Source organism: Lontra canadensis, unplaced genomic scaffold, assembly GCF_010015895.1.
Source record: "Lontra canadensis isolate GAN:19392208 unplaced genomic scaffold, GSC_riverotter_1.0 scaffold41, whole genome shotgun sequence".
NCBI classification, from domain to species: Eukaryota; Metazoa; Chordata; class Mammalia; order Carnivora; family Mustelidae; genus Lontra; species Lontra canadensis.
Window position 1 is genome coordinate 13485505 of NW_022631035.1, and position 13449 is coordinate 13498953.

Here is a 13449-nt window from a genome sequence, read left to right on the forward strand (position 1 = left end):
TTAAAGGAAAAAAAGGCACATTCCAAAGGATGACTTCCATATTTTTCAGAGCCAAAGGAGTATCAAATCTCATTCATGGTTGCCGGAGCCTTCCCCGCCCCAACCCAACTGCTTGCTCAAGACTTCCATTTTTACTTAGTATAAGGAAAAATTACTTCTGTGTAGGCTGAGGATCCTAGAAGTGGAGAGAAGATGTTTGTAGAAGGAAGTAACATGTGGCATGGGTCAGGTCATTGAGTTAAAGTATATAACTCTTTTATTAAAATTTTAGCTGCTATAGCTATGTTATACAATGAAGGAAAATTCTTGCTTGCAGACACTGTTTCATGCCATCTGTAGTTTCTCTGTATGTCCTACTGACCTCTGTCCTTGCAAATATATGATCTTGTCTCCACAGACCGTGAAATCAACCTGCCTTCTTTAAAAAAATGAAGTGATTGAAAGATAATTGCCACCATAGACAAATTTGAAAGAATAAGACAACATCTTTGTAACATAGGTAGCCAACAGACAATGAATATCTATAATGTATAAAGAGGTCCTATATATTAAAAAAAAAAAAAAATCCAGCAACTCAATAGGAAAGAAGGTAAAGAACATGAATAGGTAAACCATAGAAAAACCACAAATGCCTAATAACCTTGGTACTAATCCCAAGAAATAATAATGAAAATGATATGTGACTTTGTTCATCTGATAGCAAAAGTTTAAGATAGTGATAATATCCAGTTTTGGATAAAGTGGGAGAACAAAAAAACAGTTCCTATTAAAAGGATAAACACATGGGGCACCTGGGTGGCTCAGTGGGTTAAAGCCTCTGCCTTAGGCTCAGGTCATGATCCCAGGGTCCTGGGATCAAATTCCGCATCGGGCTCTCTGCTCAGCAGGGAGCCTGCTTCTCCATCTCTCTCTCTGCCTACTTGTGATTTCTGTCTGTCAAATAAATTTAAAAAAAAAAAACAACTTAAAAAAAAAAAAGAATAAGGTAGTTCTAGGGGCACCCCGCTGGCTCAGTCAGTAGAGCATGTGCGTCTTGATCTAAGGGTCGTGAGTTCAAGCCCCACGTTAAGTAGAGATTACTTAAATAAAACTTTAAAAGTATATTTTAAAACTGAGAAATAAAAAATAAAAAAGACATATATAATAATATAATACATATAATAGTAAAAATGGGTTAGTATACCATAGTATGGTTCCATAAATTTAAAAATAAATGAGACTGTATGTGTATGCAGTAATATACATGTAAATTCATAGAAAAAAATTCTGGCAGTCTGTAAATCAAACTCTTAACAGTGGTTACATCCAGAAAGAATAGGATTAGTGGGAGACGTTGAAAGGAATTAAACTCTTTTCTCAGTAAAAATCAGTACTATTTGAATTCTTTCTCTGGAACATAATGTGTGCATTAACTTGAGGGATTCAATAAATAATCACCGAAACCTGTATTTTATTTAAAAAAAAAAAAAAAAAGGCAGCAAATGGGGGAAGCCGACCAAGACTCATAGAGTGGAAGTATATTTTGTTCTTAAATGAAAGCTTTTAGGGATGCCTGAGTGGCTCAGTCCTCTTAAGCATCTTCCTTTGGCTTTACATTATGATCCTGGGGTCCTGGGATCGAATCCTGCATTGGGCTCGTTGCTCAGCAGGGAGCTTGCTTCTCCCTCTGCCTGCTTCTCCCACTGCTTGTACACTCTCTCTCTGATAAATAGGTAGATGCACAGATAGATAGAAAGGAAAAAAGGAAGGAAGGATGGATGGATGGAAGGAAGGAAAGGGAAGGGAAGGGAAGGGAAGGAAAGGAAAGGAAAGGAAAGGAAAGGAAAGGAAAGGAAAGGAAAGGAAAGGAAAGGAAAGGAAAGGAAAGGAAAGGAAAGGAAAGGAAAGGGAAAAGGGAAAGGGAAAGGGAAAGAAAAGAACTTTTAGTTCATGGTTGAGGAAATCAAATCAAAGCAGATTCCTCAACAAATCCCCCAGGGCTTCTTGGACAAGGCTGGACTGGTATTAGAGGTGGAGGTGCCCATCTCAGCCTAGTCACCTGTCCAAGGAGGGTCTCCTCAGGCCACATGACCTGCACTTGGCTGGAGCAGGAGAAATGAGCTCTCCCCTCATCTGAAGGAGGGTAAGAAAGAGAAGGAAAAGAAACAGGCTCACAAGAGGGTAAAGAAAGGCAATCTTGTGCCACTGAAGTGTAATGAGGAGAGCATCCCTGCCCCCCCAGTGCTGAGCATGTTGGTTATAGATACAGAAATAAAGATACAGTAGCCTCCAGCAGCCCAGTGTCAAAGATCCTATGATGTAGACCCATCGTACTAGTTACAGTGTTCTCTTAAATGAGTAAATTTGCCCAGAGTTCCTTGTTTAAAAGCTTTTATCTGAGAAACCTTCTTTCTGAAAGGTAAATTATGACCTTTCAAATCTGTATACTAAGGGATGATTATTTATTAGTTTCTTTGCAAAATAATGGACGTAAGTTTCCTTGAAGAGTTTCTTTGATGGCACATAATTAGTTGTTTGCTGGGAGCAGAGAGGTCTGGACCAAAACTGTGAGAAGTCACTCTCTGGTCATTGAAAATAAATCCATAATGAAGATGAATCATCTCTGAAAGTATAGTCTGTCATTGGGCAGTGCAATTGAATTTACTAAAAAATTGGTTCCTATATGGATTTCAGGTAATACACTTTGCAGAAGCAAGACATAATGTGTCTTACCTGGTCATCTGAACAGAAATATTTTCACTTGATTAAGCTTTCCATGAATTACTAAGAAATATTGGAAATATTTACATCATTTCCGTAAGCATGCATGATACATGGGGAGAACTGAGGATTCAGATCAACATCGTTTCCTTCCTTAGTAGGGACCAGATTATCACCATCCTTAGAGAATCAGCTTACTAGAAATGTTCGTTCTTATGTGGTCTAATTGGGAGATTTTTTCTTTTAGATGCAAATTTCTGAAACTTTGTTTCATAACTCTTCCATTTTAACCCAAAAAAAAAAAAGTCATGTTTCTGGAATGAGCCAAGTTTCTAGAAAACTATATTTTCTCTTTACCAATTCCAAACTGTTGTTATTGTACCCCAAATAATAGATTTTTTAAGGATTTTTTTTTAAAGATTTTATTTATTTATTTGACAGAGAGAGACAGATCACAAGTAGACAGAGAGGCAGGGAGAGCGGGGGTTGGGGGCGTGGATGCAGGCTCCCCGCTGAGTAGAAAGCCAGATGCCGGGCTCGATTCCAGAATCCTGAGACTGTGACCTGAGCCAAAGGCAGAGGCTTAACCCACTGAGCCACCCAGGCGCCCCAAATAATAGATTTTTTTTTTTTAAGATTTGTTTTATTTATTTGACAGACAGTGATCACAAGTAGACAGAGAGGCAGGCAGAGAGAGAGGAGGAAGCAGGCTCCCTGCCTAGCAGAGAGCCCAATGCGATGCGGGGCTCGATCCTAGTCCCTGGGATCATACCCAACCCGAAGGCAGAGGCTTTAACCCACTGAGCCAGCCAGGTGCCCCCCAAATAATAGATTTTTAAATAAGGGTGTTTTTTTTTTCATTCTTAAACAAGTACAACATATTTGATGTAGAAAACACAAAAGGAAGAAAATGAAAATTATCTATATTTCCAACTCCCCGAAATAATCACTGTTAATATTTTACAGTATATCCTTTTAGTCTTTTCAAAATGTATAAAATTATTTTCTGGCAGAGATGGTTTCGTATAATGTATATGGTTGTTTTACCTCCTATTTTTAATAATATGCCAAGCACATTTCTCTGTATTCTTCTATATCATTTTTTAATGGTTTCATAGTACTGTCCGTCTCCTGGTTCTTTCCTATTTCTCACTGTTATGAACAAGGCAGTAATGACTATCTTTGTTGTTAAATCCTTCTTCACATTTACAAAATTGAGACATCTTTGAAAGCACACCGCCACACAGTTTGAGCCCTTCTCTTAATATTGAGCTAATTAAAGATAAAGAATGATTTCTGTTGGGATTCACTAGAACAAAGAAACTAAAATGCCTTTGTTTTCGTTTTCCAAATTATTGTCATGCCAGTTGGGGGGGGCAGGGGAGAGAAACGGAGAGGGAGTGTCTAATGAACATATAGAGAGAGAAATTTCTCTAGTTCTTAAACTTTGGGCTTAAGAATGACCTCAGTATTCTTTCCAGGTGTATTTGTGTTTAGGAAATTTTGATAACCAGCCTTTGGAATTAAAGTGATTGCATTGAATGAATATGCTCTTATTGTTAACTAAGATACATTTATCTTAATTACAAAGCAGCATGTGTTTGTTGCTTTCCAGTTACCTCTACAAAAAGCATGCTCTTTGCTTGGCGAGACCGCTGCTTAGCACCCTTGATACTTACATTGCTTATGGACAACGTTTGTGATCAATGGTTTTGGGGATTCATGGGTGGGGAGGGGGGTGATCATCGGCTAAATAAAATAGTGCAGGTCTGGATTTAGAGCCGCCCTCCCTCTTGGCCCCAGACCACACTGAACTGAGTCATCAAGTTCTGGCTCGTGTGCCCTGTAGAAGTGAAGAGACGCTCACATGACATACATAGATTGATATAAAAAGACACCAAACCACATGACGCTGGAAATACCTAAGGAAAAATTTCCAGCTGTGAATACCCACTCTAAATCCCCACCAAGCTAATTCACGATCAGGGTGGTCAAAGAACCAATTATTCAAGCATCCCTTCCTTGTAGAGAGGCATGACGTTTAATTCTGCCATGATCACAACAGAGGAATGCCTGTCTGGGAAGATTGCGGATAGAATGTTGTAAATAACCAAAGGGCGGGTGGGGAGTGGATGATAAATCAGCAGACGTAGTTCAAGGGAGAATCATTATTATTCATATGCATTTCGTATACTGAAGATGGGTGGGTTCTTTGTTGAACAGTTTTTCATCAGTTGGGTTTAGACAGGGTTTCTCAACCTTGGCACCATTGACATTTTGGACCCGCTACTTCCCTGTTGAGAATGGGCATAGGTAGGTTATTCCAAGGCTTCACTGGACCCCTACCTACTGGATGCCAGGAGCTCTACCATGCCAGTGGTGTTACAAAATAGTCCCCTGTTGGGAACCACTGGATGAAGACATCATTATCCCGAAATGCTGAAAAACTACAGATTCAACGCCCAAAATCGTAATGTCATGTGCCATTTTATTTATAGATCAGTGTGGGTGGAAGTAGTGCCAGCCATCTCCAAGCTGTTAGACTAGACTTGAAGTTCGATATAGACCCGCACTCTCTGACACTAGAATCCTGTGCAGAAATCCATCTCCGTGTGAGCTTTGCAACCAAATATCCCTTGTACCGGTAAACATCACGGGTCTACCTTCTGTCATGTCTCGAGTACTAGCAATGAAAGTGTCCTTTCTCTTGTCGAGTGCATTGGTTTAAACAATCTCCAAATCTATTTTGAAGGGTATCTGGAAGGTAAGTATCAAAGCAAACAAACCTGACCCTGTCCCCGTCGGGATCTTCTAAGAATGTTTTAGGAGATCTCGGGCTATGGCACTGCCCACGTGCTAATACTCTCCATCCATGTAGCTCACTTTACAAGCCCCACGCCTAAATAATTTCCACTCTTCGCTGTTCTGAGACTGTTTCGACTTAACTTCCTTGCACTCACGTCCCCCTTTGGCTGGTTTAGCTAACTTTATGACGTCCTCTTCATAAAGTTAGTGTAATTCCCTGCTTTTTGAAACCTCTCTTTGGCTTCTGCTACCGTCTTTCCCTAAAGTCTCCCTGTTGAAATTTTGCGTTTAATAACAGTAGTTACCAACGTCTTGACCTTTTTGCAGATATGACAATGGATGATGTTCGGGAATACGAGAAAAACATGCATGAACAAACCAACATAAAAGTTTGCAATCAGCATTCCTCCACTGTGGATGACATAGAGAGCCATGCCCAAACAAGTGTATGTAGAATTTTTAAAACATGTTGCCCACCCTTTACCAAACGTACACTTAAAACTGATCTTTGAAATACTGCAGACGTTCATTTCTCCACATGCCACACAAAATCATGTCGTCACCCAGGGGCTGTTGGTGGAGAGCCTGAGCTAGGTCTAAACGGGACAGTGCCACCTCTTGCTTCTAGATTTTTCAGTTCTTAAAGGAGCCGCTTGATTTCGGGGCTGGTGTTTCCTCTCCTAAAACCCAAGAACGTGGAGAGTGGAAACATTTGTGGCTGGTGAGTGGCCTGCACCGGGAAAGAAGAGAGGAGGAGACAAAACAGGTGTCATCTGAAAACTAGTTATCGTGACCATAACTTTTTAAAAATACAGTTAAGGCTTGAGTTATTCATTCAAGGGACAGCTTGTGGCTCATCTGGTGTTTTAGATTTCTTTACATTTGCTTTGAAATGCTTTCTATGCCTCTTTGTAGCTGTTCTAGCCAATCTGATCCTTTTTGCTTTGGTTCATCTCAAGACGGGGCTGCAGCCCATGGGTGCACTGAGTGGCTCAGCAGTGAGGGGCCGTGAACTGCAATTGTGCTGGGCCGCGTAGCCTCTCCAGCCTGAGACTCAGCAGGAGACTGAGAGAGCCACGGGTTAGGTAGTGGCACGTTGGAAATTGAGAGCTGACTGTATGGTGCGTGCCAGCATTTGAAATATAGTTACCTCTCAATCATTCATGCCAATGAAGAGGAACTAAGATAGCAGAGAAAATGGGGCATCAAGTCATTTGTATGTGTCTTTGGCCGGTGCTCTGGCCTCTTTGGGTATCGGCTTGAGCCCGCATGTCCTGCTAGCCCACGTCCCAGAACAGAACCTATTAGACTTTTAAGAAGTTGATAATGTAGGTAAAGACGATTGAGCAAGGGCTATGGTTGTAAATGGGGGCTTTGGAATTGTGACCATCTTTTTGGTTGCACTTCGGAAGTTTTCGGTTCGGTTTTTAGAGCATGTATTTGGAGTGTGCCCTGCAAGGCTCAAGTGCATGTGGCTTACTGACCCTTGAGGCTCACATGGCCTTGACGTTTCCTCCTCCTGTGCATGTAGTGATTGGATTTGCGGAAAGCTACAGAGTCAACTTACCTGGGGTGTTGTTTCTCTCTGTACACAGGCCCGTGCCAAAAGGACTTCCCTTCTCCCTCTCTCCGTGTTCTAATGTTAGAAATGCTCCCTAAGGAAACTGTCCTTGGAAGTCCATCATTTCCAATTCCCTTTCTTTTTGGAATATTAGACTCTAGTTCTCCGTCAGCAGCCCTCCGAAAGCTGCTTGCTTAGAAATGTGATCAGACAAAAGAAGCCAGAGGAAAGGGGGAGATGCCACATTGCAAAAGATTCTAAGCGCCCAGCTTTTCTCATTCTAAGCTCTTACGGTTTTTAGCTTCGGGCTCTTTGTTTGGTTTTTCTCCTGCCATTATTACCATTAGAAAGTCAATTTACTATGTAGACAGTGGTACCTAGAGTGGTTCTCCCATGGGAAAGCCCCATGCATTCTCTGGCTGTAATTCACTGTCGTTCCCATGACTTCAGTGTAAGAGATGCCTATCTCCTTAGAAGTTACACAAAGTGGTTATTTTGAGTGCTTACGACATTTCCCTTATTCTTTGGAATTCCATCAAATTGGAGATCATTTATTTTTCCATTGTCTTTCTTCGCTATCGTAATGAAAAACAGTTGGAATCAGGAGGCTGCTGTCCATCACAAATGCAAACTGTGTGGGTGTTCAATAAAATTTAAATCCTCAACCTGAGTAGGGACACACTAGATTGAAATTATGCAAAATTAACACCCATGAACATAGCAGTAAGAAAGTAAGTCTCCTTTTCCATTGAGCAGTTTCCGTGCCTTCAAGGAAGGGAACTTCTAAGAGACTCTGGGAATGTAAAATCGAAATTCTGTATTTTGGATGATTTCTGCCCCCTGCTGGATATGTGGAGTAGAGCATTATACTCTGCCACTTGGGTAGAAAGTCTAATTTTTCAAAGATGTTTATTTATTATAGCAGAAACATACCCCATTCACTGAAATTTTTCTGAGAGTCTCAATTTTACTTTAAAGTGCACACTTCTTTTTTAAAAACCTAATTTCATTTCTTAGCTTGTTAAGAGTCTTAGTATTTTTTTTTAAGAGAATGCCAGAGTCTTAGTATTTTTAAAGTGACAAATTTATAGGTGCAATTTTTCTTGTTACATTCTAAATTGTATATGATATCAGTACAATCATATTTTATTTCCTTCGTAAGAAAAATTTTTCCTCTCATAAAATTTTAACAATTGCTCCAAGAAATCCTCTTATGGATTTTGGTTTTTAAAAATATTTCTGACAGATGAACATCAGGGAAGGGAAGGAAAAATAAATTAAGGTGAAAACAGAGAAGGGAGGCAAAGCGTAAGAGACTCTTAACTACAGGGAACAAACCAAGGGTCGCTAGAGGGAAGATGGGGGGGGGGCAGTGGGAGGGGATGGTGTAACTGGGTGTTGGGCATTAAGGAAGGTACTTGATGTAATGAACACAGAGTTTTATATGTAACTGATGAACCACTAAATTCTACCCCTGAAACTAATGAAACATTATATGTTAACTAAATTGAATTTAAATTGAAAATTTAAAAAAAGAAAAATTTATCTGGCTTGCTTATAATATGACCTTATAGGTATTATATATATCCTAATGACTAAAATCATGTTATGAATATTCATTCCATAGTTAATATTTCCAAAGTGGACATATTGTTTCATGTTAGCTTCTGCAATATCATCTCATGAAGGTTCCACCACTAGGTTCATGGGAGAGGACAAGAATGAAAAATGGGTCTGTGGGAAGCTAAAATTCATGTAGGAAATCCATGGACAGCAGATGTGCCCTTCTACTCAAGGACAAACCCTTGGGCTTTCACTCAGTGCTTTTTCCAATAAGCCCAGTTACCTGTTTTCTCTGTTACCAGTACATAAAAATGAAAAGGATACCAGGGTTAGCCAGAGAGTGATTAAGAACCATAACAATAGTAAGGACAATCACAGTAATAGAGTTTCTGAGAATGAGAGATCTCAAACTATTAAAAAAAAAAAAAATAGGCCCTGGTAGAGGAGTCATTGCAGTGTTAATATATTTTCAGTATATTATGTCTAAAGGGTAGCAAGTGTATATAGTACATTCAGTATATTAGAGGGGCTCCTTGCTGGTTCAGTCGGAAGAGCGCGAGACTCTTGATCTCGGGGTCATGAGTTCAAGCCCCACATGGGGTATAGACATTACTTTAAAATAAAATCTTTTTTAAAAATAAAGAAGTTAGGGAAAGATGTACATTTTTACAGGTGTCTATTTTTTGCTTTCTCACTTAATAAAAACATTTTTAGATATTTAGAAAATCTACATCACCCGACAGTTTCTCTTAATGAGGCACCACTGAATTTGTTTCCTGGATGCCAAATAATGGTTTTTAGGGTTTTTTTTATGTTTCTTTAAAAAGATGGTTTTATTTTTCTTGGCTTTGGGGTAATTTGCAGGGTTTGTGGTTGTTGTCATTATCTTCTTTGTTTTTTAAGCTGAATTAATTAAAATACAACATTTAAACAATCTCAGGGTGGGTACACAGTCAGGAAACCAGTAACCGCCCAGAATACAAAAAAAACGTATTTACTGAATAAGAAGAAATTCTGATGATTTGCCTATTTCCCGTCTCAAGTTGTACTTGTACTTGCATACCCTGAAGTAGGTAATAATATGTATCATTTCTGGGCCATCGATTGCTTGAACTAGCCTGCCTTTATGGAAAATATGACTAGTTCTAATAAATAGCTCCATATATCACCATCCCACAGCTCACACACACACACACACACACACACACACACACACATCCCTGGTCTGGTTCTGTACTCTCCTGACCGATCCTTATTCAGAATACTTACACTACTCCCCAAAGAGTGCTTTGGAAAATCTTGGATGGATATTCATAAAAGGAAAAAAAAAAAATTTTTCCCCAGCAGTTTATGCCTTTAAAAAGAAAAAATTCAGGGTTTAGCATTTCAGTGATAATTTGGGTTTCTAGTCTGGACAGGCCTCTTTATGATAGGATTCCCATCGTTCCCTTAAAATCAGGCATGGAGGTATATCCATTTGCATCCCTCCTAAATAACTGGTCATTTTTCTTTCTATTTTTTTTTTCTTTGAAGACATGACAATGGATGAAGTCCGAGAATTTGAACGAGCCACTCAGGAAGCCACCAACAGGAAAATTGGCGTTTTCCCACCTGCGATTTCTATCTCAAGTATCCCCCTGCTGCCTTCCTCGGTCCGCAGTGCCCCTTCTAGTGCCCCATCCACACCTCTCTCCACCGATGCCCCAGACTTTCTGTCCGTGCCCAAAGATCGACCCCGGAAAAAGTCAGCCCCAGAAACTCTCACACTTCCAGACCCTGAGAAAAGAGCCACCCTGAATTTACCTGGCACATACTCTTCAGAAAAGCCATGTCGGCCCAAATTAGAGTAACTTCCTATGAATATTTCATGGGGTTTTATATTTTCATTTGGGTTTGTTTTTTTCTTTTTAAGAATCTTCTGATAGAGAAAAAGACTGCTTTGTCCCTCAAACATGTTCCTTCGATCTCTGAGTGTGCATGTGGTTAAGTACCTTCCCATATAGGATTCCCCAAGGATGCCCCTGCATCCTGCTAGATGTAAATTGTAAGACTTGCAAAGGACAGAAGAAATCTTAGTAGCCGCAGCTGGAAACCAGGGAGGAACCCTTGTTGAGCGTTTGATGAGGTCGGTGTGGATGTCAAGAGCACATAAGTGAAAATGTTGTGCCCCTGTGTTAGAAGGTGTGGTAAAATAGCGAAGTCAATCTCTTCTCATCAAACCTGAAATTCTCAAAAATACTCTCAGGCGTAACATAAGTAATTGTTAAATTTCAAACTGTTCCTCACCAATACTTGAATACTAGTAGTTAATTGAGATTCCTATTTTGGTTAGTCTGACTCAGGATTTGGGGCCTAATTAACTCTTTAAATTTTTTGAGAATTTTAATTATCAACCTATAGTGGCTCCAAGTGCAATTAACAGTAACTGATTTATACCTTTCACAGAATTTAATAAAGATTCCACTTGTTTCTGTCTTTTAATAACTTTCCCCCTTGTGCCCTTGTGGCCTAAGAAATCTTTCAGAATTGCACGGATGAATGTGACCATGACTGACTGATTTGGGGATGGTTTGGTTTAGGAACCAAGAGGCCCAGGTGAGACAAACATCATCCATTAAGATTCTCGGTATTTGCAATTAATTGAGTAGAACTCGTTGACTATTTGCCCATTCAAAGACGTTCAAGGGTAGACTAAGCTCACAGGACTTTTAACACTGTTAGATTTCTGGTTTGGGAACCCTGAAAAAGAGAACTGTCTCCCATCCCCCTCCTGCTTTTACTTTTAATAACATCCAGATTTCCCTGGAACAGAGTGCCCATCACTGGACCTTAAAAAAGACTGTCATTCTCTTGCCCTTACTTGAACCCCAAATATTGGGAATGTCGCGGAAGCGGAGTAAAGACTGTCGAGTGGGAGGAGAGAAGGAGCAAAATTGCTGATTCCTATTTGTAGAGTAAGAAGGAGGAGCCAGAAGAGACGCCCTCTGTCTAGCTTTCTTTCCTGCAAGTGGTGGTAATGCAAGGTGAGAATCCAGGTTGACGGGAAGTAAGATCATTCAACCTAAGTGGCAGAAAACGAACTCTCCTTTGATCTAAAGAGAAAACTGCCATCGTCGCGCCTCACTGCCTTTAAACGCAGAAGGAAGGGCAAGCAGAATCTAGCATTTACTCTCTGTCCTCTAAGAGAGGAAGACAACAAGGTAGTTGGGCAACTCCAAGGCCCCAGCTAACCTTCCTGACCATAACCTCCAACCTCAGGAAAGGGACCTTCCCAAAACACAGATTCCAAAGGAAACAACATAAACCAAGGAGTATGTCCTCCTTCCCACACAGCCTCTCAGCCAGTGGACCCTGCCTGCTTCTCTCTCTCAGTGCTCAGCACATGCTACATAGTGTCTTTGAAATTGATAAACTCTCCCGTGGTGCAGGTGCAGGCGCTGGCCCCACGAACCCAGCACCGAGTATTCTAAGTCATACGTCAGACTGTCAAGATCATTTCTTTATCTACAGGTTGACATGTCGCTTCATAAATAAATCAATCCAGAACTCAAAGGAAACCAGTTGCAAATAGTTTAGATCAACAGTGCATCTCTCTTCTCTAAGAACGACGGCTCTGCAGTAAGCGATCTTTGCATGGAATAGTAGCATGATCTCTGCTTGTGGGAAATCTTCATCTTCTCAGACCCCTTGGACTTCTCAATGGTCCCCTCCCCACACAGTAGTACTTAATGAGAATGTTGGGCTTTAGAAGACGAAATTCTCCTTTCAGAAGACACTGACATAGTATGCATCTTTGCTTACCATTTGTCCGCTGAAATCAGGATGGGGTGGGATTGTTATTTTTTGCATAGAACAGATTTATTTTGTGCAGGTTGTAAACACATCTGGCACCTAGTTTTCCCATTAAACACCATTGCCGTTTTTCTTTTTTGTAAAGTAGCTTCTGCTATCGAGGTCAATGATGCTGTATGCTTTTGAAAGCTAATTTCTGATTTCCTTCTGTGAGTTTTCTTTCTCTTGTAGCCAGTTCAATACCACAGACATCAATTTCAAAGCTGTCAATGATAGTGTGATTCTTAGCCAACAAATGTGTGTACTCTTAAAGTATGTTCAGTTTTTCCTGTCTACACGTGGTTGTGTGCATTTAAACGGGGTGGGGGGGTGCAAATATTCCTTTAGCTGCTTTGAATATTTAATCCAGTCATCACAAGGCATAAATGACTTCGATATTTTATCTGTCTTGATTTTCAAGTCTCTTTTCATATTCTCCATACATGAGTTTGTTTATTGTGGGATAGAAGCCTGCGATGAATGTGTATGTAGAACATTAATAATTCCCATAAGGATGGAAATTAAATGGTTGCATGATGGAAACTTAGAAGAAAAAAAAAAAGCAGAAAATTGAATTCATTAAGCATGTTGGGGGAAAAAAATAGAAACTTTAACTCAGTGCCTCTGTCTGCAATGTGGAAACTTACAACTTTGTTCACCAAAATTGTATTATACCTGTATATATATATATAAATATAGTGAATCAGATGCCACCAGTTTTAAGTTTCTGGTAGCCAAATTAAAATAAATAATCCATAGAATAACACATACATTCATCCCATCTTCATCTCTGGTGTTAGTGGAGACCATCAAAGTGACCGTAGATGTCATTACTTTGGATGGATTTCAAATTACGAAATGGCCCCGTGTTTTTCATTGAGTGTAATAACAGCGTCATTACTTTGGCTGTGTGCTTTCCCAGGAAAAGAAGGTCTTGGTGTTTCTACTGCATTAACTTTATCTGAGGTGAGCTCTGGAGGCCATTTCAT

The 13449-nt window shown here is 40.0% G+C and overlaps 1 protein-coding gene across 2 annotated transcripts in view; it reads left to right on the forward strand.

Moving 5' to 3' along the window:
- Positions 1–13109, forward strand: part of PITPNC1 (phosphatidylinositol transfer protein cytoplasmic 1) — a 249274-nt gene extending 236165 nt beyond the window's left edge. The window contains exons 9-10 of one of the 2 annotated variants that reach the window (XM_032870808.1): positions 5833–5951; positions 10163–10271. In XM_032870808.1, coding sequence (XP_032726699.1) covers positions 5833–5951; positions 10163–10168 — 125 coding nt within the window. In that variant the 3' untranslated portion in view covers positions 10169–10271. Of the gene's footprint in view, positions 1–5832; positions 5952–10162 lie in introns of both variants that reach the window. The other variant, XM_032870807.1, reaches the window with a different exon arrangement.
- The last annotated feature ends 340 nt before the right edge of the window (positions 13110–13449 follow it).